The sequence below is a fragment of the Sus scrofa genome, chromosome 2, assembly GCF_054392235.1.
Source record: "Sus scrofa isolate SSC_HxYL_T2T_F1_AM1 chromosome 2, Sscrofa_HxYL_maternal_Yorkshire_Landrace_v2.0, whole genome shotgun sequence".
Classification (NCBI taxonomy): domain Eukaryota; kingdom Metazoa; phylum Chordata; class Mammalia; order Artiodactyla; family Suidae; genus Sus; species Sus scrofa.
This window is the reverse complement of record NC_139384.1, coordinates 17,845,841-17,870,346: the sequence shown is the minus strand read 5'-3', so window position 1 is coordinate 17,870,346 and position 24,506 is coordinate 17,845,841. Positions and strand designations below refer to the sequence as shown.

Sequence of the window (24,506 nt, the reverse complement as noted above, 5' to 3'; positions counted from 1 at the left end):
ACCTGCTGTGAAAGATAAACCCTAAAACCACATCAGTTAACACTCTAAAGGTTGATTTCTTGCTCATGCTCCTTATTGGCAGCAAGGCCTTCACTCCACATAGTCGTTCAGGGAACTAGGTACATAAATTTTTGCCAGTTTCAACAAGATCATTTTGAGGGCTGCCCTGGGCCCATAACATAGGAAGTTTTATGGGCTGAACCTGGGGGTGGCTTGCACAGCACATTTTTTCCTTACATTCCACTGTCAGATCTTTTTTTCAGGGCCGCACACGCGGCATATGGAGGTTCCCAGGCTAGGGGTCAAATTGGACCTATAGCCTCCGGCCTACGCCAGAGCCACAGCAATGCCAGATCTGAGCCACGTCTGCGACCTACACCACAGCTCATGGCAAAGCCAGATCCTTAACCCACTGAGCAAGGCCAGGGATCGAACTTGCAACTTCCTAGTTCCTAGTTGGGTTCATTAACCGCTGTGCCACGATGGGAACTCCTGTTCATTATATTATGGTGGTTTCCTCATGACATTCACCGTTTGAAGTAAGACAATGGGGATATTTGGATGAAGCTCAAAAATGAATAGTGCTGGAGTCCCCTTGTGGTGCAGTGGGTTAAGGAGCTGATGTCACTGTAGTGGCTCAGGTCACTGCTGTGGTGTGGGTTCAGTCCCTGCCTGGGGAACTACCACAGGCCACAGGCATGGCCAAAAATAAGAACAGTGCTTATTACTGTCAGGTATTTTTCTTGTTATGTTTATTTACTTTACTGGATCAGTCAATCCCCCCTCCGCCGCTGAACTGTAAATCCATGAAAATAGGGGCCTTGCTATTTTGATTATCCTTACACCTGTATCCCCAGCACAGAATCTAGCAGAGGACTTAGTACACACTTAGAGTTAAAATTTTTTTTTCTGCTAAGCTCAATTCTCACTGATGTTGTTGGCTCTTATCCATCATTGCTGGCCTTTGTTCTGCTTCTCCCTGGTTCTGGCTGCATCCCTGTCTCTCCAGGTTCCCCCCATCCATAGCCCTCCCCTGCTTTGTCTTGGTCTCTCCCTGGTCAGAGGGAGCAAAAGACAGCTGGTGGCCACTATCAACTCCTGGAGGTCAGAGACTTTGCTTGACACTGTTTTTGGGGCTGTGCCCATGGCATGTGGAAGTTCCAGAGTCAGGGATAGAACCTGTGCCACCCAAGCAGTGACAACGCTGGATCCTTAATCTGCTCCACAACAAGAGTATTCCTCACTTCACTTTTTTTTTTCTTTTTCTTTTTAGGGACGTACTGGCAGCCTATGGAAGTTACCAGGCTAGGGGTCAAATCAAAGCGACAGCTGGCAGGCTACATCATGGTCACAGCAATCGTGGGATCCAAGCTGCATCTGTGACCTACATCTCAGCTCACAGCAATGCCGGGTCCTTAACCCACTGAGCAAGGCCAGGGATCAAACCTGCATCCTCATGGATACTAGTCAGATTCGTTTCCACTGAGTCACAACGGGAACTCCTTCTCCTATTATTTTTTATGAGTAACACATGGTCATGTTAGACAAATTTAGAAGATAGAAATAAACTAAAAGAGAAAGTGTTAAAATGATCTGAAATCTTATCTCCCATTGTTATCATCTTCATGCATTATTAATTTTCTCTGCGCATATATTAAAATGTTTTACTCTATATAGAATGGCATTCTTTTTATCCTGCTTTCTTCCCCAACAAAACGTTGAGAATATTCTTCCAAATCCATAGGTTTACATCTACGCTATCATTTTAAATATCTAAAGTATTCTCTTATAAGGCTATGCCATATTTATTTATCTAGTCCCCTATTGGTGGGCATTTAGGTTGTTTCTAATGTGCTACTGTATTGAAATTCCTTGCTTACATCTCTCTTTATGCACATGTCAACCATCTAGCTGTTCGTTCAATAGCTTTTTATAGAGTCCCTTCTGTGTGTCAGGATCTTTTCTAGGCAGTGGAGAAACAACCACAGTGGGTTTTCTGGGATAAAATGCCTTTATTAAGAGAAACAGACTCATGGACATAGAGAGTAGACTTGTGGTTGCTGAGGGGGTGGGGGGAGGGCGTGGGATGAATGGGGAGTTTGGGGTTAGTAGGTGAAAACTATTACATTTAGAATGGATCGGCAATGAGGTCCTACTGTACAACGCAGGGAACTATATCCATTCTATTAGGACAGGCCATGATGGAGGATAATATGAGAAAATGAATGTATATATATGTATGACTGGGTCACTACATTGATTTTTTTGTTTGTTTGTTTTTTCATTTTTTTTTAGAGCCACATCTGCATCATATGGGAGTTCCTTGGCTAGGGGTTGAATTGGAGCTATAGCTGCTGGCCTACACCACAGCCACAGCAATGCCAGATCTGAGGAGCGTCTGTAACCTACATCGCAGCTCACAGCAATGCCAGGTCCTTAACCCAGTGAGCAAGGCCAGGGATCAAACCTGCATCCCCATGGACACTAGTCAGATTCTTTACCGCTGAGCCACAAAGGGAGCTCTCATGGGTCACTATGTTGAAATTGACACAACACTGTAAATCAACTATATTCTAATAAAAATAAAATTTAAAAAAATGCTTTTATTATTATTAAAGACGTTTTAATACATACTGCCAATGAGCCTCCAGTGAGACTGGATTTGCTTCCGTTCCCGCCTGCAAGGTGCATGTGCCGTGCCCCACCCCACCGTGGTCCTTAAGAGCCAGCTGCAGACACAGCCTCTGCAGGAGGCTGTCCAGCAGTGCGTCCAGCATCCATTCCCTGCTCTCCCCCTGCTTTGGGTTCTTTTCTTGGCCATATCCCCTGCCCTTTCAGTACAGCTCTGGCCTTTTGTGATGCCTTTCTCTGTCTCAAGGGCCCTAGCTTTCTGCCTGCTTCCCAGCAGGCCTCAGATTTCCAGGTTCCCCTCAGATATTTCCTCCACCTGCCATGACTCCATGCAGTGCTCCCCACAGGGCCAGCCACGACTCTTGGGCCCTCCCGGGGCAGGGGTGTGTGTGTGTGTGTGCTCAGACAACCAGAGGACAAGAAGCAGGCCAGATGCTGGGGCTCCAGTGCTGAAGGCAGGTTTGAGCCTTCCTTTGCTTCTCTAATTTCATCAATACCCTGAGGAACCAGTCAGGGAATCTCCATTGGTCTGTGTGCAGGAATAGCTGGAACTGAATCTTGGCCCCTGGCCTAAACCCTTCCAGGGCATCAGGGACATCCCTTGGCATCCAGAGATTAGTGCAGAGTGAGCAGCCATGCACGTGGACATGGCCTTGGGGATGGACGGATCAGGGCTCTTAGGGAAAGGCATTCCATTGGGAATGGCTAGAGATGCGGGTCTGAGCCCTGGCTCTGTGTGACCTGTGCGACCATAGCTGATAGACTTTGGGCTGTCTGCTCAGCTCATTGCTGCTCCTGTCTGTGCATCTGCCTTCCAGTGGGATGGCCTTGGGTATCGATCATTATAAAATATGACCCTGTCCCCACAGCCACATCAAATAGAACAGGGTGGGCACATGATCCAAGCTGGGCTAATCAGAATCCTTCTGAGAAATGGGATTTGATAAGGTCTAGGAGTCACTGTAAACGCATGAAATAGGAGTTCCCACTGTGGCACAACAGGATGTGGCACAGCAGTGTCTCTGGAGCGCTGGGATGCAGGTTCAATCCCGGCCTGGGACAGTGGATTAAGGATCTGACATTAGTGTGATGTAGGCTGCAACTCTGGCTTTGAACTCCCTATGCATGCCCCAGGGTAGCCAAAAAAGAAAAGAAAACAACCAACAAAAAAACATGGAGTTTCTGTTGTGGCTCAGAGCGTTAAGAAACTGAGTAGTATCCATGAGGATTCAGGGTTGATCCCTGGCCTTGCTCAGTGGGTTAAGGATACAGCGTTGCTGCAAGCTGCAGCATAGGTCACAGATGCAGCTCAGATCTGGTGTTGCTATGGCTGTGGCATAGGCCAGCAGCTGTAGCTTGGATTTGACCCCTAGCTTGGGAACTCCCATTTGCTGCATCTGAGGCCCTAAAGAAAGAAAGAAAGAAAGAAAGAAAAAGAAAAAAAGAAAAAACAAAAGAAAGAAACAGAGGTGAGAACTGGAAAGAAGTGCACAGAGATGCAGTGAAAGCAGCCTGCAGGAGAGAAGCAAGAGGCAGCTGTGCAGATGTGCAGAGACAACTGGCCTGGCTTCTTGGTCATTTTCCAGTTCTTGGTGCTGGGCTGGGGAAGGCCCTGGGTATTCCCGCCTTGGGGGTCTGTGAGATACCTCAGTATTCTCATAATAAACCCCCCTTTTTGCTTAAGTTATCTCTTTGACTTGCAAACAAGCAAACATAAATCTTACTCATGATGGTGAACAGGGCTAAATGCCAATCTGTGTCAGCCTTCATCTCCTCATCTGTAAGATGGAAATGGTAGCGGAGCCCATTTCTCAGGAGTGTCCAAATGTAGTCATAGTTAATGTTTGTCGGGCTGTGGGCTGGTTTCTATCATCAGAATCTGTGCCTGACAGGATAAACTATCTTGAGTATCATCCTTTTTTTTTTTTTTTTTTTCCTGTACCAGTGGCATGCAGAAGTTCCTAGGCCAGGGATTGAACCCATGCTACAGCAGTGACAATGCTGGATTCTTAACTGCCAGGCTACCAGTGAACGCCTCGGGGATCATCCTTGACTGTACATGAAAGAACTTTGTACATTTTAAAATGACATACACTGTGTGTATGTGTGTGCATGGGATGTGTGTGTACCTGTCTTTATATTCCACCTACCTATCAATCCCCATTCTGACTTTTCCCTACAGTCTTTGACTTCCTTTGGGACCTTCATGTGTGTATTGGTAAAATCAGGAATTGAATGCATGACCTCTCAGCTCCCTTTTAGCTCTGGCACTGGAAGGTTGAGCTGGCTGGCTAACACTTGGGTAAGATTCAGGCATGCAGAGAACACACCTGCCTCAGGTTGATGCTGAAGGCCAAGAGGCCAGGAGCCAGGGATCCTCCCAGGTAACAAATGCCAGGTTGAGTTAGAGAGTCAGGCAGGCTTCCTTCACTGCTCTGTCCTGTTTAGGTTTATGCTTCTCTGATATGGACGTCTCACTCCAGGCACGGTGAGTCTCCAGGTTGTCACTGTGTCAGCAGGGACCAGAGTGAAGAAAACCCAGCTCTGCCAGAAACGCCAAGACCTTGAGGACATTGACTGTAGCCTTATCTACACCAGGATCACAGCTACAACCACAGCTCATGGCAATACCGGATCCTTAACCCATTGAGAAAGGCCAGGGACCGAATCCTCATGGATACTAGCTGGGTTTGTAACCTGCTGAGCCACAATAGGAACTTCCTAATTGTACTTTTTAAAAATTAAAAAAAAAATTTTTTTAGGGCTGCACCTGCAGCATGTGGAAGTTCCCAGGCTAGGGGTCAAATCGGAGCTGCAGCTGCCCACCTGTACCACAGCCACAGCAACACCAGATCCGAGCCTTGTCTGTGACCTACACTGCAGCTCATGGCAATGCTGGATCTTTAACTCACTGAGCAGGGCCAGGGATCAAACTCACATCCTCATGGATACTTGTCAGGTTCATTACTGCTGAGCCACAACAGGAATTCCCTAAAAATTAAAAAAACGTAAAGTTTTATTGAAGGATAGTTAATTTACAATGTTGTGATAATTTCTACTATACAGCAAAGTGATTCAGTTATACATATACACAAAACCATTCTTTTTCAGATTTTTTTCCCACATAGATTATCACAGAATATTGAGTAGAGTTCCCTGTGCTATAATGCAGGTCCCCATTGGCCAGTTATACAGACATTTCTTAACAGCCCAGAAATTAATGGAGGTTATTTGAGAAGGGTGGAGGCCCAGAATGAGAGAGATTTTATTTTCTTCCCCACCAGTCACACAGAGGAGAGGGAGCACGTCAGGAAAGACTGCAGGGAGCTCCTGTTGTGGCTCAACAGGTTAAAGATCCAACATGGAGTCTGTGAGGATGCGGCGTCATTGGGTGGGTTAAGGATCCATTGTTGCTGCAAGCTGCGGTCTAGATTACAGATGCTGCTTGGATCCAGTGTGGCCGTGGCTGTGTCAAAGGCCACAGCTACAGCTCTGATTCAACCCCTAGCCCAGGAAACTTCTGTATGCCGAAGGTGTAGCCATGAAAAGAAAAAAAAGAAAGAAAGATTGCTGAAGCACTGCTTGATCTCCAGACTGGCTGTGTTACCATTCTTAACCTCTCTGAACCTCAGTTTCTTCATCAGTAGAGCAACCAGGTTGGACTGGATGGCCTCCAAGGTTCTTTGTTGTGGGTTACATTTTACAATTCCTTGAGTCTCAGAATGCTCAACCCTGAGAGCAGCAACAGCATCTTTCAACAGGGTGGAGGCAAGGCTCAGAAGAAAAAAAGGCCTGATGAAAATAGCAATAGAGGAAAACAACAGCAGCACATGAATAAGAATCAAGGGAGATGAGGAATTTGTCTATATGTCCCTGACTTGAAACCATTCACTTACTGTGTGTGTGCCGGGAATTCAGGGGTATCTGTATCATGTTGTCCTTAAGAGGCTGAAGGTTAAAGGGCCATGTGGGAGACCCAGAAAGTAGGGAAGGAATTCTGCAGAAGGACCTCCTCAGGCCAGGATGTCTGTCCTGGGAAGCAATCTCAGTTAATACAAGCTTTGGCTTCAGCCAGATTGGTGTCTGCCTCCTGTGTGACCTTGAGCAAGTTACTTAAACTGTACGTGCTGTTGTTTCTTCACCATAAAATGGGGATCATGATCGTGCCTATGGTGTAGGGATGTGGTTATAAATATATGGATAAACAAGGAGTTCCCGTCGTGGCGCAGTGGTTAACGAATCCGACTAGGAACCATGAGGTCGCGGGTTCGGTCCCTGCCCTTGCTCAGTGGGTTAACGATCCGGCGTTGCCGTGAGCTGTGGTGTAGGTTGCAGACGCGGCTCGGATCCCGCGTTGCTGTGGCTCTGGCGTAGGCCAGTAGCTACAGCTCCGATTAGACCCCTAACCTGGGAACCTCCATATGCCGCGGGAGCGGCCCAAGAAATAGCAACAATAACAACAACAACAACAACAGCAACAAAAAAAAAAAAAGACAAAAAGACCAAAAAAAAAAAATGAAAATGGATAAACAAGGATTAAACAAGATAAAGTGTATAAAGTAGCTTGCACATAGCCTGGTCCATAGTTAGCTGATCTCGGATTACAGTTTCTAAGTAAAAGGAAACTATTTTAAAATTTTATTTTACTTTATTAATTATTATTATCATTATTAGTTTTTTGGCTGTGCCCACTGCCTGGGGACGTTCCCAGACCAGGGATCAAACCTGTGCTCCAGCAGCAACTGGAGCCATAGCAGTGACAATGCCAGATCCTTAACCTGATGGGCCATGAGGGAACTCCAAAAGGAAACCCTTTAAACATATTCTGCTTGTATGTGGTAGTGTAGACCTTTTAAAATTCTTTTTCCTGGGAGTTCTTATCATGGCTCAGTGGTAATGAACCTGACTAGTATCCATAAGGATGTGCGTTTGATCCCTGGCCTTGCTCAGTGGTTTAAGGTTCCAGCATTACCATGAGCTGCAGTGCAGATCTCAGACGTGGCTTGGATCCTGTGTTGCTGTGGCTGTGGCATAGGCTGGCATATGCAGCTCCGTTTCGACCCCTAGCCTGGGAACTTCCACATGCCGCGGGTACAGCCCTAAAAAGACCAAAAAAAAAAAAAATTATTTTTCCTTCATAGGAAAAAAATCCCACAGACTCAGAACAAACACGAAAGTATTTTCCCAGTGTGTGGTTGGAAGAAAGGTAACTGCATCGGTATCACCTGTGTGCAGAGTCCTGCGCTCTGGTTCTTATTAGAAATAGAACGATAATTCTGAGTCTCTGAGGGGGCCCAGACATAAGCATCTTTACCAAATCACTGGTAAAGGCTGAGAGCCAGCTTTTAAGGAGCGTGTTGCCCTGCCACCCAATGGACGAGGCCAGTGCTTCTCAAACTTTAAGGTATATAGGAATCTACTAGAGAGCTTGTTACAAATGCACATTCTGGAGTTCCCGATGTGGCTCAGCAGGTTAAGAATCTGATGCTGTGTCCATGAGGATGTGGGTTGGATCCCTGGCCTCGCTCAGTGGGTTAAGTATCCACTGTTGCCGCAAGCTGTGGCATAGGTCACAGATATGCCTTGGATCTGTTGTTCTGTGGCTGTGGCATAGGCCAGTAGCTGCAGCTCCGATGTGACACCTAGCCTGGGAACTTCCATAACCTGCAGGTGTGGCCCTAAAAAGAAAAATTAAAAAAAGCACATTCTGATTTCGTAGGTGTATTAGGGTTCTTATGGGAAAAAGAACCAATAGGAAATATTGGTTAAATATATGTTTAAAAAACATGTATACAGGAGTTCCCGTCGTGGCGCAGTGGTTAACGAATCCGACTAGGAACCATGAGGTTGCGGGTTCGGTCCCTACCCTTGCTCAGTGGGTTAACGATTCGGCGTTGCCATGAGCTGTGGTGTAGGTTGCAGACGCGGCTCGGATCCCGCGTTGCTGTGGCTCTGGCGTAGGCTGGTGGCTACAGCTCCGATTTGACCCCTAGCCTGGGAACCTCCATATGCCGCGGGAGCGGCCCAAAGAAATAGCAAAAAGACAAAAAAAACAAAACAAAAAACAAAGGCCTGAGAGCCACAGAGGCAGAGAGCTAGAGGAGTAGATTCCAGTGTGAGTCAAGGCCTGAGAACCAGGGACTCCAGGGCAGGAGAAGATCGTTGTCCAGCTCAAACAGCCAGAGAGAGAGAATTCAACCATCCTCCCCCTTTTCGTTCTATTCAGGCCTCAACAGATTGGATGGTGCCCACCCACGTTGGGGAGGGCCATCTGCTTTACTCAGCTCACCAATCCAAATGTGACTCTCTTCCGGAAGCACCCTACAGACACATCCAGAAATAATGTTTAACCGGATATCTGAGCATCCCGTGGCCCACTCACAAAATTAACCTTCTCAGTAGGGCCGGGGGTGGGGGTGCAGAAATTTCGCATTTCTAACAAGTTCCCAGAGGACGTCATGCTGCTGCTCATTGGGCCAGGTTTTCAATTGTCAGGTTTTGGAGGCTCTGTCACTGTGATGGTCATGTGTACCGTTCACTAGGCATTTCTAGCTCTGCTTTCTGGGCACTTGGTAGGATTGTACTTCCTGGCTGCCTTGTAGCTGAGTGGAGTCACAAGTCCTGGCTAATGATCTGCAAGTGAAAAGAATTAGTGTCTCTTCCAGGATGGAGTATTTAATTGCCATTCAAGAGTCTCCAAAGCTCTTTTTCGGTTTGCCATAGCAATTGGCAATGTTGCAGATAGCATCTGTTCTAGCAGACAGCTCCTGGGGTGAGGATGATGTGGAGCCTGGCCCTGAGCTGACCTGTAAGGACATGTAGTGAGAACAAGATACAGATATTTATGGTTTTCAGTCACTGAGATTTGGGAGGTCTTTGTTACTGCGGCATAACTTAGCTCATCCTGACTGATACACTAATATGACCCCCGTTTTATAAAATAAGAAACTAAGCCCAAGAGGATTGACTTGTCTGTACTCACCGATGTTACGTCGGGTTATTAACCCACTGAGCCACAATGGAACTCCCTATGGGGCAGATATTATCATCAAGAACCTTCTCATTTATAGATAAGGATATTGAGGTACAGAGAACTTAAGTAACTTGTTCTGAGTCACAGAGCTAATACATGGCAGAACCAGGATTTGAACCCATGTAGATGACTCCAGAGTCCATACTCAAGCTCACTATACTTTATTGCCATGAGCAAAACTTCCGCATGTATCTATCCAATATGATGTGCACTACATATGTTTATATATCATTTATATGTATAATGTAACTATATTGCCATATGTGATTTTTATTTGCTTATTTAGATTTCAGGGTATTTTCCTCTCTACTAGCAAGATTCCACTATGCAATTGTTCCCCGATGAGGTGCTTTCTTATCCTGACTGCAGGGACCCAGGTGTTGAATGCATCCAGCCCAATGTGAATAAGATTTTCTTTTCAACTTGAAAAAAAAAAAAAAAAGGTTTCCTTTCAAATCTGAAAAAAATTCATTTATTTTTAACAAGTTTGGAAGGACCCAGCTGCCAAGAAGCCCTGCTTACCTCCCTTTTCTTGTCTTTACACTTCTCAGCCCTTTCTTTGTTTGAGGTGATGTTCCTGAGGCAGGCTTGACTGCCTCTTGGCCCCTGCCTGGCACTTCTGTTTCTTTGTGCAGAAGTCATTCTCAAGCCCTGGACAAAAGCCTCCTGTCCCCTAGGCCCCAAGTCTCCTTGCCACACACTCCCTGTGTTCCTGGCTCCCCCCACACCTTGGGTCTTGGGTCTGTTCTGCTAGAACATGGAGGTCCTGGGGTCTCTGGGACCTTGACTCAGGACCTAACAGCTGGGAGCTGCAGAAGCCAGGAGGCTGCCCACTGTGGGTGCCTAAATTTGGGAAAGGGTGGGGACTCTTGAGAGCAGTGGCTCTCGTTCCTTTCTCCACACTCTGAAAATCTGTCACATGCCACTGTTTCTTTGTAAGCAAACTTTGTTTCTTCTCTCAACATACAACACGCACGACACACACCACACACATGACAAGAAATATGAAAATGCTTCATGTTGCATGTGCTTGAAGTCCGGAACAGGAAAAAAAAAAAAAAAAGCCCTGGCCAAGGCACTCCCTGGCTTGGTGCAGGGGCAGGTGATTTAGGGCACTGTTTAGGGAGGAACTGAGGTCTGGTGGCCAAACATGGAGTTCTAACCACAGCCCAGTTATTAGTCCACAGGAAACATCCTGTTACTATTATAAAGATGAAGTGCTACTTTTTTTTTTTTTTTTTTTGAAAGAACTTTCTAAAAGTCTTCCTTCCCATTCTGATTCAGTTCAAGTCTATGAGGCAGGAAGGTCTCAGGGCAGCCATGCCTGCAACATTAGCTAATCAGACTCCCAAGAAACATTCCATTCCGCTTAGGAGGGCTCTGGAGAATGGTTTGCTCATGGTGGCTTTTAAAATAAACTGAGGGTTGCCAGGCTGAATGGACTCCCTGCAGGGTTGGTGACCTGGTTCCAGGCTGGTGCCCAGCAGGCTTGCCTCCTGCTGGGGTGGTGGACCTCTCATTAAACGTGGTTGCCTTGCATGTTCCCCCCATTCTTGGGGGATGAAGTAGAAAGTCTTGTATCTTCTGTCCCTTCCTTCCTATTTTAAAATTGGGGAAACTGAGGCCCAAGAGAGTCATGATAAAAATAATAGCAGCCAACACAGAACGGTTTATATTAACTCATCTGCAACTGTCAAGGGGAGGCACACCATGACAGTGGTAAGAAAGATAAGGTGTCAGAGCCTGGTTTTGCTTCTCTGAAGCTGTGTGAGCCTGTGTAAGTAACTAAGCCTCTCAGAGGTGCTCTAAACCTCTAGTTTCTTTGTTCATAAAATAGTGATAGTGATACCTATACAACAGGGTTGCTACAAGGAGTAGAAATGATGGATGTCAGGAGTTCCCGTCGTGGCGCAGCAGAAAGGAATCTGACTAGGAACCATGAGGTTGTGGGTTCGATCCCTGGCCTTGCTCAGTGGGTTAAGGATCTGGCGTTGCTGTGGTTGTGGTGTAGGCCGGAAGCTGTAGCTCCAGTTGGATCCCTAGCCTGGGAACCTCCATATGCTGTGGGTGTGGCCCTAAAAAGACCAAAAAAAAAAAAAAAAAAAAAAAAGAAAAAGAAAAAGAAAAAGATGGATGTCAAGTACCTAGAGTAGTGCCTGGCACCTAGTAAGTACCCGATGAATGGTCTTCATTATCATTAGGGACACAGTGCCAGGCAGCCATAGGACAGATCTTCTAGTCCTGCATCACAGTAAGAATCACCCAAGGAGCTGGTTAAAAAGACAGATTCCCAGGCCACATCCCCTGCAGTCTAAGGAAAGTTGGGGAATGTGTACTCTAACAAGCCACTAGGTGATCTTTTTTTTCCTCCCCCTACACCACAGCCACAAGAACACAGGATCCGAGCTGCATCTGCGACCTACACCACAGCTCATCACGGCAATGCCTCATCCTTAACCCACTGTGCTGGGCCAGGGATTGAACCCACATCCTCAGGGATACTAGTTGGGTTCCTTACCGCTGAGCCACAATGGGAACTCTGCCACTGGATGATTCTTATTGGACAGTTTTGGAACACATCCAGGAACCCTGCTGTCTAACTTTCTGGTTTGAGCCTTTCTTTCTCTGTGCACCTGACCCCATCTTCAGTAAAGTTTTAGCTTTTGCTTGAAGGTGGACATGATTAAAAGTTCAAATATCATTATATAGTCTCAAAGACAGTGTGCCTTGAACTTTGCACAGTAGATTTATTCCTGAAAAGCTGTTTGCAAATGGAATTTGGTGTGTGTGTGCGAGTACAGACATATACTTAACACTTTAGTTTGCTATTCAGGAATGTACTCAATTCAGCTAAATAAATATTATTTGAATGACTTTATGTGCTGGAGATACATGGATAAACAAAATGCGGTCCCCATCTTAAGGGTCTTCCTTGGCGTCCAGTGAGCCAGATGGTCAAATAAACAGGTGATTACTGGTTAAATAAGGTTAGCACATGGAACTATAAGAGCATGGAGGGGGAAGGGTACCCACTTCACGGTTAGGACATCTGGAAAGTTCTAGGGGGGGAAGTGACATCTGAGGAAGAGACTTATAAACTGGAGCCTAGTCTCAAATCCTTTTGCAGAGCGAATGATCCTTCCTGAATTTATCCCTGTGGCAAAAATGAACTTTCACACCACACTACCTTGGATAAAATTTAGATACATTAAAATTTTTAAAAAAATTAATACAATTATAAATTTATATATATATATTTAAAAAATGATGATTGTAAAATTTATACATCATGCAGGGTCACAGATACTGAGAAGCTGCTTTGGGTAAGGCAACGAGTAAGGGGTTGAAAGGCAACCACGGGAGAAAAAGGCCCGACCCCTGCCCTCGGACAGTTTAGATGGCACCTACTCAGGATTAATTTCATGTCTCTTATAGCTCATTCATCCAGGGAGAGCTGTTTATGACTGAACAGGTAGTTTACTATTCAGGTTGTAACTCCCTTTACTGAGAAGACTGTTTATTCTCTTTTATCACTACGTAATGAGGAAATCCTGCTCCAACCGACGCAGCCATGAACATACATTTCATCTGGGAGAAAAATTAAAGGACACACTGGTGTTCCCAGAGTTGCTTGCAGACCCCAGCCATGAAGCTGTGGAGGGCCGGATGGATCCTTAGAGTCTGCAGGATCTGTGAGAATCTGGGGCAATCGGAAGACCTGGTAGTGTGGGCAGTTAAGTCTTGCTTTCCTTCTCTCTGGCCATCTCCGCTCAGGAACACCTTTCAAACCACCTGTCTTTGCTCCAAGAAGGGGAGGAGTCAGGAAGGAACAGAATTCCTGGTGATTATGATAAAGACATCATGTGCAAACAAAAGGTGGCAAGGAGTGTTAGGTAAACAGGTGACCTCCCCTTATCTTCTGTTTTCAGTGTGTGTGGTCCTGGTAGGAGCTGCCTAGACCCTTTAAGTGAAGGTGTGTTCCCATCTCACAGAGGGGAACCTGAGGCACAAGGGGTGCCTGGAGGCAGCGTTGGACACCTGGTTTGCGCTCTACAGCACATCAGATCCAGCCCAGACTTATTATTCTGCCTTTCAAAGTTTCCTGGACATGTGAACCCTCCAACCTTCCAGTCCCTGCTTTTCAGAAGGCCCGGGAAGCATCGGACTCCTGTTTTTTTGCCAAGTTGCTCCCACTTCCTGAGACACTGCCCCCCTCTATCAGCCTAGTGAAATTCAACCCATCCTTCAAAGCCCAGCTCAAGTGTCACCTCTCTTTCTGGTTGGAATTCACCTCTCCCTCCCCAGCACCTCTTGGTTTGGGCCCTTTCATTTCTTTTCCTTGGGCAAGAGGCTTAGTTAGCCTCCCAGTCCCTCAGTGCCCGCCTCTGTGCATGGGGATAACAGTAAAATTTGCAATAATCTTTAACCCGTTTCAGCTGTGGACTTCTTTGACGATGTGATGCAAGCTGCTAGAGGACCTAATTTTAGTTTACTGAGGCCCACGCTGTGTCCGTGTCAGGCTGGGTGTTTAGGACTTTTCCGTTCATTATCTCACGTAATAGTCACGTCTCTCTAGCCAAGTACCACTAGTATTTGCCCTCACTTCACAGAGGAGGAAAGGAGACCCAGAGCTGTGAAATGCCTCTCCCCGGGTCACACAGCTAGTACTACTGGCAGAGCCAGGTTTGCCATCTGCCAGAGCTGGGGTCCTGACCACTGGACCCGCTCCAAGGCCAGCTCTCTGCCTCCCCGGCCCGGGGTGGGGGCGGGGAGAACACAACGCACTGCCGGTCCCCTGCAATTTCGGGGTTCACGCACCTCCAAGCCCACCCTTTGGCCAGGTCAGCCAGGCCTTCGCCGGGTTGCTCAGCGCAGGCCTGGCTGTGCCCACGGCAGGGCTCTCGCTCAGCATCTGGTGACCCAAACCCGGGGCCAAGAGCGGGGCCGAGGGGTGCCGGCTCGTGGCTCGAGAGAGGCCGAGTCGCGTCCCGGGTGCTGAGTCCCAGGAATGTGGGAGGGCTGGGCGGAGAGGGCGGGCAAGGCGGGGGCGCTTCCTCTGCCCGCCTGAGGGGAGCCGCCCGGGCGCGCGCGGGGCGCGCCGCCGCCCCCTCCCCGCCGCCGGGCCGCCTCGGCGGGGGCGGGGGCTGCTGCAGGAGGGCGGCGAGGGGCCGCGGTGCTCGGCAGCCGCCGGGCCGGCCCGGGCGGGAGGAAGCGATGAATATTCAGAGGGGGAGGGGGAAGGGAGGGGGCTGAGCGCTCGTCGCGGCTCCCTGCAGCCGGAGCCGCATGACGCGCGGAGGAGGCAGCGGGAGCCGCCGGAGCCGCAGAAGCCGGGATCAGGGCGCCGTGCGCGGGGGGTGGGCGCCGCTCGCTCCGCCCAGCGAAGCCCCTGCGCGCCCAGGGACGCATCCCCCCCGCGGCAGCCGCGCCAGGCTCGGCGGTGTGGCCGCCGCCGCCGCCGCTGCCATGTCCCCGGGGAAGCCCGGGGCGGGCGGAGCGGGGACAAGGCGGACCGGCTGGAGGAGGAGGAGGCGGAGGCGGTGGCTGGAGGCGGCGACGAGGGCGCCGGGGCTCGGGCGCACGGCGGGGCCCGACTCGCGCGTCCGGGGCACGTTCCAGGGCGCGCGGGGCATGAAGCCGGCGGCGCGGGAGGCGCGGCCGCCTCCGCGTTCGCCCGGGCTGCTCTGGGCGCTGCCGCCGCTGCTGCTGCTGTTGCGCCTGGGCCAGGTGAGCCGCCGGCTGGGCCCGGGCGGGGGTGGGGGGGGCAGGAGGATGGGGGCGGGACTGGCAGCCCCTGCACCTGCCCGGTGCGCCCTGCCTGAGAGGATCGGGGAGGCGGCGGGGGGGGGGGCAGCGCCCTCGGGGCCCCCCTCTTGGAGGCCAGCCTCTCACGCCGGCGACTGAGCCCCTTCCCCGGCTGCCCCGTACCCGAGGAAGGGCGGCGGGCTCTGGGGTCCCAGGGTTCCCGGAGCCTCCCGGTGGCCGCCCTCGCGAGGGCTGCAGGCCGTCTCTGGCCCGGCCCTGCCCGAAGCTGGTCACATCTGGCCGGCGAGGGCCCGGCTCACCCGCCCGGGGCGGCCGGAGGGGGCGTGTTTGCTGAGGGCTCCCTACGCGGAGCCCAGTGGGCCTGGCCAAGCCGCGGCCGACCTCCGACCCGGCCTTTGGGGGCCCCAGGGGCCGGGCCGAAGGGCAGTGGCGGCGGCCGGGGGGGAGCCGGGGCCGGGCGGCGGGCGAGGCCGGGGCCTCTGGACGGAGGGCGCTGCTTTTGGGGAAAGTTCCCAGCCCCGGGAGAAGGTGGCCACTCGCAGGCGTGCCTCCGGGCGACGGTCCTCTCCCCGGAGCAGCTGCTGTCTTCCCTGGGTGCTTAATTTGTGCTTTGTGGGCGCCGGCTACCCCCTCCTCGCCCTGTTTTCGAGCTTCGCTTTTCAGATAATGCTGTGCCTGGCGTTTGGTGATCGACCTTTCTGAAAGGGCTGTTTCCCCTTCAAAGATGTTCCCTCTGGGGCTAAGGCTGGGCAGCTGGGAGACGTCCCCATTTCACAGATAGGGAACTGCAGGGAGAGAAGTGAAGGAGTAGCATCACCCGGCCCTGCTTCAGGAGCCGAGCCAGCGAGTTCGTCCTCACAGCCTTCTAGGAGCCTGCTGGGGTCTTGAACCTGCAGTGGACAGGGCCCTGGTGATACCCTGTCGTCGTGCATTTCATAAAGGAAACTCTTATTTTATACAGACAGCAGCTCTAAAGACATGGTGTTTGAAACCTGGGAAGTGAGTTATTGGCTAGGGTGGAACCAGGTTTCGGGAAAAACTTTTTTTTTTTTTCAGGCTCCCCCCACCCCCCCAGCCTGCCTGCCCGCCTGCCTTCCTTCCTTCCTTCCTTTTTTCCTTCCTTCTTTCTTATTGAAGTGCAGTTGATTTACAGTCTCGTGTTAGTTTCAGACATAGAGTTTATTCAGTTATCCATATGTATGTATATATCTATATATTTTTTTCTGATTCTTTTCCAAGCTCAAATAACAAGGATTGTTTGAGAGCGGAAACATCAGCCTTGGGGAAGCAATGCAACCCAGCAGGCAGGACCAGAAGGCAGTTGGGGCCTGGGGGCTGCTTAACTCTCAGCACCCAAGGGGCGTTCTGGATGTTAATGTCCCCTACAGTTTTCCTGGGCAGGCTTTGAACTGGCTCTCCTGAAGGCCTTGGAAGGCACTGTGACCTCCTGCAGAGAATATTGGATTAGGTGTCAGAAGACCAGCTCCAGGGCCAGGTTCAGGTTGGTCCTGCCCTTTAGTCTCCTCCGTCCTCAGTTAATAGCTTTGGTCGTATGGGTGTAACACCACTTGCCCCATGGAGGGGTTTTCACTGGCTAGTGTCTGAAAGAGCTTTGTAAACATTAAAGCGTATCCAAATGGGATTATCATTAAGGTACAGAGTGTGTGAACTGTCTTCTCCCTGTCCCTGTAAAGAAATTGATGAAGAACAGTATATAAGATGAAAAAAAAATTGCTTCATATTGAAGATCTCTTGTACCAAAGTTAATACTAAAGACATACTTGATCGTCATTTATTTTTAGTTTACTTTAGTAATACATATTTTATTGTTTTATTTACTGTTTTTGCTTGGGCTGTGGTAGTTCCTAGCTGTGCTTTGAATCAGCGAAAACTTTCTTGGGTAAATTTATTTCTTGCCCAATCCTTCCTTGTATTTCAGTAGCATCTTGCCACGCTACACTTGTCCCCTATTCAGATATTTCCTTCCTCTCTAAATTGTTCTATAGAAACTCAAGAGGACTCTTTTTATTTCTTGTTTTTGGATATATTATAAACGAGGAAATCTACAAGGCTTTCTGACAAAGCATCTTCAAAATCCATATTCCACGGTTCATTTTGGCTCTTTCAGGGAATCAGTGCATTTTTGAGCTGGACTAGACTTCAACAGAGCTCAAACCTCTCATTTTTTTTCTTTTTCTATTTTTTTTAAGATAGGGATATTGAGGCCCACGGAAGAAAACGATTGGGCTGAGGTCACCTGGCAAGACAGCTGGGGCTGGAACCTGTCACTGGCTCGTGCCTCAGATTCGTGATGCTTTTTTGTTTTTCTCCCCATGTTTTCACTTTGCTTTTAATTTTACTATAGGCACAGCCCTGCCTCATTGTGTACTCCTGAAACGGTGGGTGTAAATTGAGTTTTTCAAAGTCAAATCATATTTGAGATTGAAAGTCTTATTTGAGATTTCTGAAGCTGGTACATTTAGGATATGTGGGTGAAGGTATCTGATTGCCTCCCAAACACTTGATCGATTTTGTAAGGCTTCAAGTGTGTGTGTGTGTGTGTGTGTGTATTTGAAAGTAGAATCGACTGTAGCAGCTTAAAAAATTGGCACATTGTGGACAATGTGCAGCTCTGTTTAGGCATTAATGAGGATGGGGACATAAGCTGGGGAGCTGACACGCTAGAAGGCTCAGTGCTTAGTAGGGACGGAAAAGCCATTTTTGAACCTGGCATCTCATTCCTCTTCTTGAAGACAGGAAGGATGGCCAGAGGTGATTGCAATATGAGGACTTTGCTGGTTGCAGTGACTTCACCCATTCTTCTAGCATTTTTGCACACTAATTTTGGTTTGTGTGTATGTTTTAGGCAATGTGACAAAGCGATTTTTCTCCCCTTGCCTTCTTCTCTCAAGAAAAGTAGTCCTGACAGATTCTTTATAAAATCAGCCTGATAGTGGGCTGCTTTAAAATGAAAAAAAAGCTGGTGACTGATAGCTGTTTTGTTGGTATTATAGTGTTTTGGATTTGCTTGTCCTTTGTTTCCTTGTTTCCTGGTGAATAATAACTGTTTGTGTTTATTATCTGCTATAGCTAATCCTTAAGCCTGCTTACCTACCTGTTTGATGCAGGGTACGAAAAATATTTTGACTCCCCTTGAAGTTGCTGGTTAAATTCTCATAGGGGTGACTTCAAATATTTTTGTTTTCTTTCAGAACAACAACGGAAAAACCAAATGATTATGTTTCATTTGCAGACAGTTTAAGAAAACAGAGCAAATTGGTTTGAAGTTAGACTGTGACTTTGAGCTGACTTCAGGTTTAGCCCCACAACAAAGATAACCACAGAATACCCAAGGTTTCCTTAGCAGAGAGAATCCTGACTCCCGAGCGAGCAATTTCGGTCAGCAAAGAGGTTATTTAGCTCCTAAAAGTAATTTTTGCTTGGGGCTTGAGGCCCAGACAGACTTGCTAAATGACCGTAGGCCTGGGTTTAGCCAGCACATTATCAGCAATTACTTACTTAGTTCATTCACTGCTTGGCCAAGGGAATTAGTTTGAGTGCAGGGTAAGAGGCAATTTTCTGTGCATTTCCCTTCTAACAGAATGCTGCTGATAATATTATAATTAATAGGTGTCATTATATGTGGCAGACACTGTGCTAAGGGTTTTAATGCATTATTTCATTTGACCATTTCAGAAATAAGTAAGAGGTAGGTGCTGCTCACAGTCCCATTTTATCGGGGAGAAAACTTGAGTTCAGAACTTGCTAAAGATTCATTTATAACTTGGATGTGGCAGAGCCGGGTCTGCTGTCTCTGACACCCCAGTTTACTGTCCTCTGCTGGAGGGATTCATGTGTTTTAGAAAATATCTTTAGTGTGCAGCTAGAGAGGAGGTGACAGACTTTTGTGGTGAAGGACAGGCTTGTAGAGTCTGAACCCCAATGGGGCAGGAAGTCACTTTGGGTTCTCTGCATCCCAAGCACTGTAGAACCCGCTCCATTTGTAACATGGACAACCCAGATACCTTTTCTCCCCCTCCTGTTTCTTTGGGACCCTGACTTTGCAAGGTGGGCGTGCTTTAGTGGAGACAGAATGGAGTCTGGGATGGAAGGACATGGAGTTGGGTCCTCGCTCTGCCACTTAGTTGCTGCATAAAACTTGGGCAGGCCACTTAACCTCTGTGACTCCTCATTTCCTTATCTGGAAAATGGGACTAATACTTCCTGCTTCTCTGGGTGGTTGAGAGGATCAAGTAAGATAGAAGAGGAACCGCTGTATAAAATCGAAGCCTCGGTTGCTAGTTGTGGCTGCTGCTGTTATCTGGGGAGAGGACGTGGGCCTTCAAATCATTAATTCATAGAACAAATATTTATTAAGTGTTTCCCACAGAGTAGTGCAAAATAACCCTGGGGGTGTGCAGAATGAACTTGACTCACAGAACATTTTTCTAAAATGTTAATAATTATTTACTTTAGGGGGGCAGTCATAAAGAAATTGTAAGTTGCATTTCAAGCGGTGTTTTATAGGTTGGGTGAGGTTACATATTGTGTCATGGTAAATACATTTGTTTTAAATTTAAGAAAAAGTTGATGAGGAGTTCCCATCGTGGCTCAGTGGTTAAGGAATCCGACTAGGAACCATGAGGTTTCGGGTTCGATCCCTGGCCTCGCTCAGTGGGTTAAGGATTCATTGTTACTTCGGGGCGTGAGTTCCATCCCTGGCCTGGGAACTTCCGCATGCTGTGGGTGTGTCTGAAAAAAAAAGAAAAAATATTGAATAAATAATTACATAAAGATGGTGCGATTATGGCAAAACTTGTAAATGTGATAAATGGCTTAAACTGGGGACATACTGGATGTTGCAACAGCCACTGAGTGGAGGCCAGGTGATGAGTGAGCGAGGCAGCCTGCCTTCTTGACCCTTATAGGCAAGTAATGTGGGGGTGGCATTACTCTGATCACCCCCAGCTAACCAATCACAGTTGTGATACAGGCTGTGCACGTGATGTCCTTGCTGCCCCTCCGGAGAAAAGGCCAAGGAGTGGTGATGGTGGATATAATTTTGAATCCAATTAAGTGGAGACCCCTGGAAGTTGGGGTGTCTCAGAGCAGAAGAGTCCAACAGCAATTTTGTCACCTCCTCGTATGGCTTTCCAGTGGCTTTTCTGGTAACCCCCTGGAAGATGGGAGCTGTAGGAAATTTGTTATTACTTCCTTAGTAGTGATAGCATTCCTTATTAGTCATCCTATTGTCTCAGAATTTCCATGGCATGTAAATGCTTGGGTGAGGGGTGGTGGTAACGAGACAGCAGATGGGGGGCACTTTGAAAGCAAAGTAGTGTCAGCTCCCACAGAAGGTCTAATTTTAAACATGCAAATAGTTTTCAGTTCCACTTTTCCTTCTTCCTGTTAGAGGGAAGCAGTCCTCTGGTGCCATTTCTGAGGCTTGAACAGGCAATGTCGTTATTATGCCTCAAACTATCTCCTTCTTCAGGGCAGGAATGGGGTGGTGTTTTTCGGAGAGCCTGTGCCAGTCCCCCGCCAGTGTTATTTCATGGCTTCTGAGTCGATGAAATGAGTGAATATTAAAACTCTGCACTAGTACGGAGTCTAACGCGGTGGTTCCTAATCTTTCAGGGGAGGGGGAGGTTTAATATCCTTACGGAATAGGTAAAAGTGAAAAATCTTCTCCCTAAAAGAAATTCACACCTTTATAATTTTGTATCCATGTTCGGGGGTTTCATGGGACTCTTTAAAATAGTCTGTGAAGGGAGTTCCCATCGTGGCGTAGCGGAAACGAATCCGACTAGGAACCATGAGGTTGCGGGTTTGAATCCTGGCCTCACTCAGTGGGTTGAGGATCTGGCGTGGCTGTGGCTGTGGTGTAGGCTGGCAGCTGTAGCTCTGATTAGACCCCTAGCCTGGGAACCTCCATATGCCCCGGGTGCGGCCCTAAAAAGCAAAAAAAAAAAAAAAAAAAAAAGTCTGTGAAGTGCAGGTTAGAAACCCTCCAATCTAAAACTGTGTAACATTTAGAAAAGTATCAGTCAGTCCTTTTCAGTGAGATAACCATTGTGAGTATCTTTGGTTTCCTCCCACTGAGGGGTGGGGGGGGATGTTTCTATATAATGTCTATCTATGTTCACCTTTTTAAAAAGTTACAGTAAAGTATTGTTTTCTCCTTAGGCTTTTAATTGACTTAGTTATTTTGGAGATTATTTCATATCTGTACCAATGGTTTTAAGTCATTCTTTAAAACGACTGCCTTATGTTCTGATGTGTGACTTTACCATAGTATATTTGTTCATTTCCCTACCAATGGACACTTTAGTTGTTTTTAGAATCCTTCCCACCCGCCACCCTCCCTTATAAATCATGCTTCAGAGAGTGCCTTTGGTACATATTTCTTGTAAGCTTCACGAAGATATCCATAAGTTAAATTTCTAATTTTGACATGGCTGGATTAAGGGAACATGCATTTAAAAATTTGATAGCTGTTAAATTTCCCCCAGTTTGTACCTGCACCCATAGGCTTGGAGAATGTTTCTCTGTCCTGTCAGCTGAATTGAAGATTGTTAAATTAAAAGCAGTTTTGTTTTTTTTTTCCTGGTCACACCTGTGGCTTGTAGAAGTTCCTGGGCAAGGGATTGAACCTGCGCCACAGTAGCAACCCGAGCCGCTACAGTGACAATGCCAGATCCTAACCCACTGCCAGATCCTTAACTTTGGTGCACCACAAGAAAGCTCCACAGGATTGTTAATTTTTTTTTTTTTTTTTTTTTGTCTTTTCTAGGGCCATACCCGTGGCGTATGGAGGTTCCTAGGCTATGGGTCCAATCAGAGCTGTAGCCACTGGCCTATGCCAGAGCCACAGCAACTCGGGATCTACACCACAGCTCACAGCAATGCTAGATCCTTGACCCACTGAGCGAGGCCAGGGATTGAACCTGAAACCTCATGATTCCTGGTCGGATTCTTTAACCACTGAGCCACAATGGGAACTCTGGATTGTTAAATTTTTAAATGCATACCAGAGATGAAAAAATGTGTCCTGTCTTTGGTTTATATCTTCAGTTTTGAGTTGAGCATTTTTTTTTTCTCTTTGTTTTGGGCCATTTGCATTTCTTTCTTCCTTTTTTTTGGGTTGGGGGTTAACTCCCTTTCATTAAAAAAAAGAGATTTTTTGTTATTGATTTGTACAAGCTCTTTGGAAATTAAGGAAGTTAATCCTTTGTCTCTCATTTGTGTTGCAAATATATATATATTTCCAACCATTTTAGATGCAGCCCTTGTTCCTTAGAAACTCAGCTAAATAAGACCCCTGGGTGGTGAAGAGAATATAGCACTTGGAGCCAGGCTGCCTGGCTGGAGTCCCAGCTCCCCCGTCTCGCTAGCTTGTGATCCTGGGCAGGTGTCTTAACCTTTATGATCCTTGGCGTTGACATTTCTAAAATTAAAAATCATCGACTGGGTCACCTTACTGTACAGTAGAAATTTGACAGAGTCCTGTAAACCCGCTTTAATGGGAAAAATAAAAATCATTAAAAAAATAATCGTAGTAGTACCTCTCACGTAGGGTAAATGGGTTAGTTAAATGAGGTCACATTATATTAAAGTTCCTTGTAAATGGGTATGGAAATATAAGAACATTACTTCATTTACTTAAGAGTTAGATTTTAAAGTTAGGGCAAAATGCCATAATTATGAATTTTTTTTTTTTTTTTTTTTTTAATGGCCGTATTCTCGGCATAAGGAATTTCCTGGGCTGGGAACTGAATCTGAACTACAACACTATATCCTTTAATCCTTTGCGCCTGACTGGGATTTGAACCCGCACCTCTGCATTGACCAGAGCTGCTGCAGTCAGGTTCTTAACCCATTGCACCAATTGTGTCAGAAAAAATTCTCATTTGGATTATAAGAGATTAAATCCACAGTGGATTATGTGTGTGTGTGTGTGTGTGTGTGTGTGTGTGTGTGTGTGTATAAATTGGGGAGCAATGTAGGCTTTTCTCTCTTTCTTTTTTTTTTTTGGCATGTGGAAGTTCCCGGGCCGGGGATCAAACCTGTGCCGCAGAAGTGACCTGAGCCTCTGCAGTGACCATGCCAGATCCTTAACCTGCTGCACCGTAAAAGAATTCCATTGTAGGCTTCTCTGATAGCATTATTTAAATAATATTTCTTTTTTGACATGTTAATGTAATTGAATTAATATAGGTTAAATGACCGTAAGTTGTGACTGAAGAGTGGCCAGTGTGGTCCTCACCCCAAAAGAGCCTGGGAATATTGACCATGTTCCTTAAACAGAGTCCTCCTTGAGCATCCCTGTCTTGTGACCTGGCCAACTGGGCTGTGGCCACCTCCCATCTCTGGGCGCATTTTCTGTAGGACCAAGAGGAGTTATTGTATGCCAACACTGGAAACCTAAAGACATAATCCTGGGCTCTAACTGTAGGAGATGGGAAGTCTGTGCTGACGGTCCCCCCATTTCCACGGCAGCAAGGTGATGCTGCATTTCCTGCTGCTGGCCGAGGGACCGCTGTGCTTTCAATATCCCTGTGTCATGGGGGTTATTTCTTCCCACCTCGTGTGGCCTGGGGGTGGCCACTTTTGAGGAAGTTGTAGGTATGGAGGAGATTGCAGCCCAGCGCTGATTAGTGCACTGGCTTTGGGGTGAGAGAGACCCAGCTCCTCTACTTCCTGGCTGTGTAATCTTGGGCCAACACTTCTTTTTTTTTTTTTTTTTTTGTCTTTTGTCTTTGTTGTTGTTGTTGCTATTTTTTGGGCCACTCCCGCGGCATATGGAGGTTCCCAGGCTAGGGGTTGAATTGGAGCTGTAGCCACTGGCCTACGCCAGAGCCACAGCAACGCGGGATCCGAGCCGCGTCTGCAACCTACACCACAGCTCACGGCAACGCTGGATCGTTAACCCGCTGAGCAAGGGCAGGGACCGAACCCGCAACCTCATGGTTCCTAGTCGGATTCGTTAACCACTGCGCCACGACGAGAACTCCTTGGGCCAACACTTCTAATGATCAGAGCCACACTTGCTTTCATCTGGAAAATGGGGACAAGA

The 24,506-nt window shown here is 47.5% G+C and overlaps 1 protein-coding gene across 1 annotated transcript in view; it reads left to right on the top strand.

The window, feature by feature from the left end:
* Positions 1–6,596: 6,596 nt before the first annotated feature.
* PTPRJ (protein tyrosine phosphatase receptor type J) overlaps positions 6,597–24,506 on the top strand; it is a 184,591-nt gene continuing 166,681 nt past the window's right edge. Inside the window, exons 1-2 of the mRNA XM_085011671.1 lie at positions 6,597–6,614; positions 14,818–15,391. Coding sequence (XP_084867797.1) covers positions 6,597–6,614; positions 14,818–15,391 — 592 coding nt within the window. The remainder of the gene's footprint in view (positions 6,615–14,817; positions 15,392–24,506) is intronic.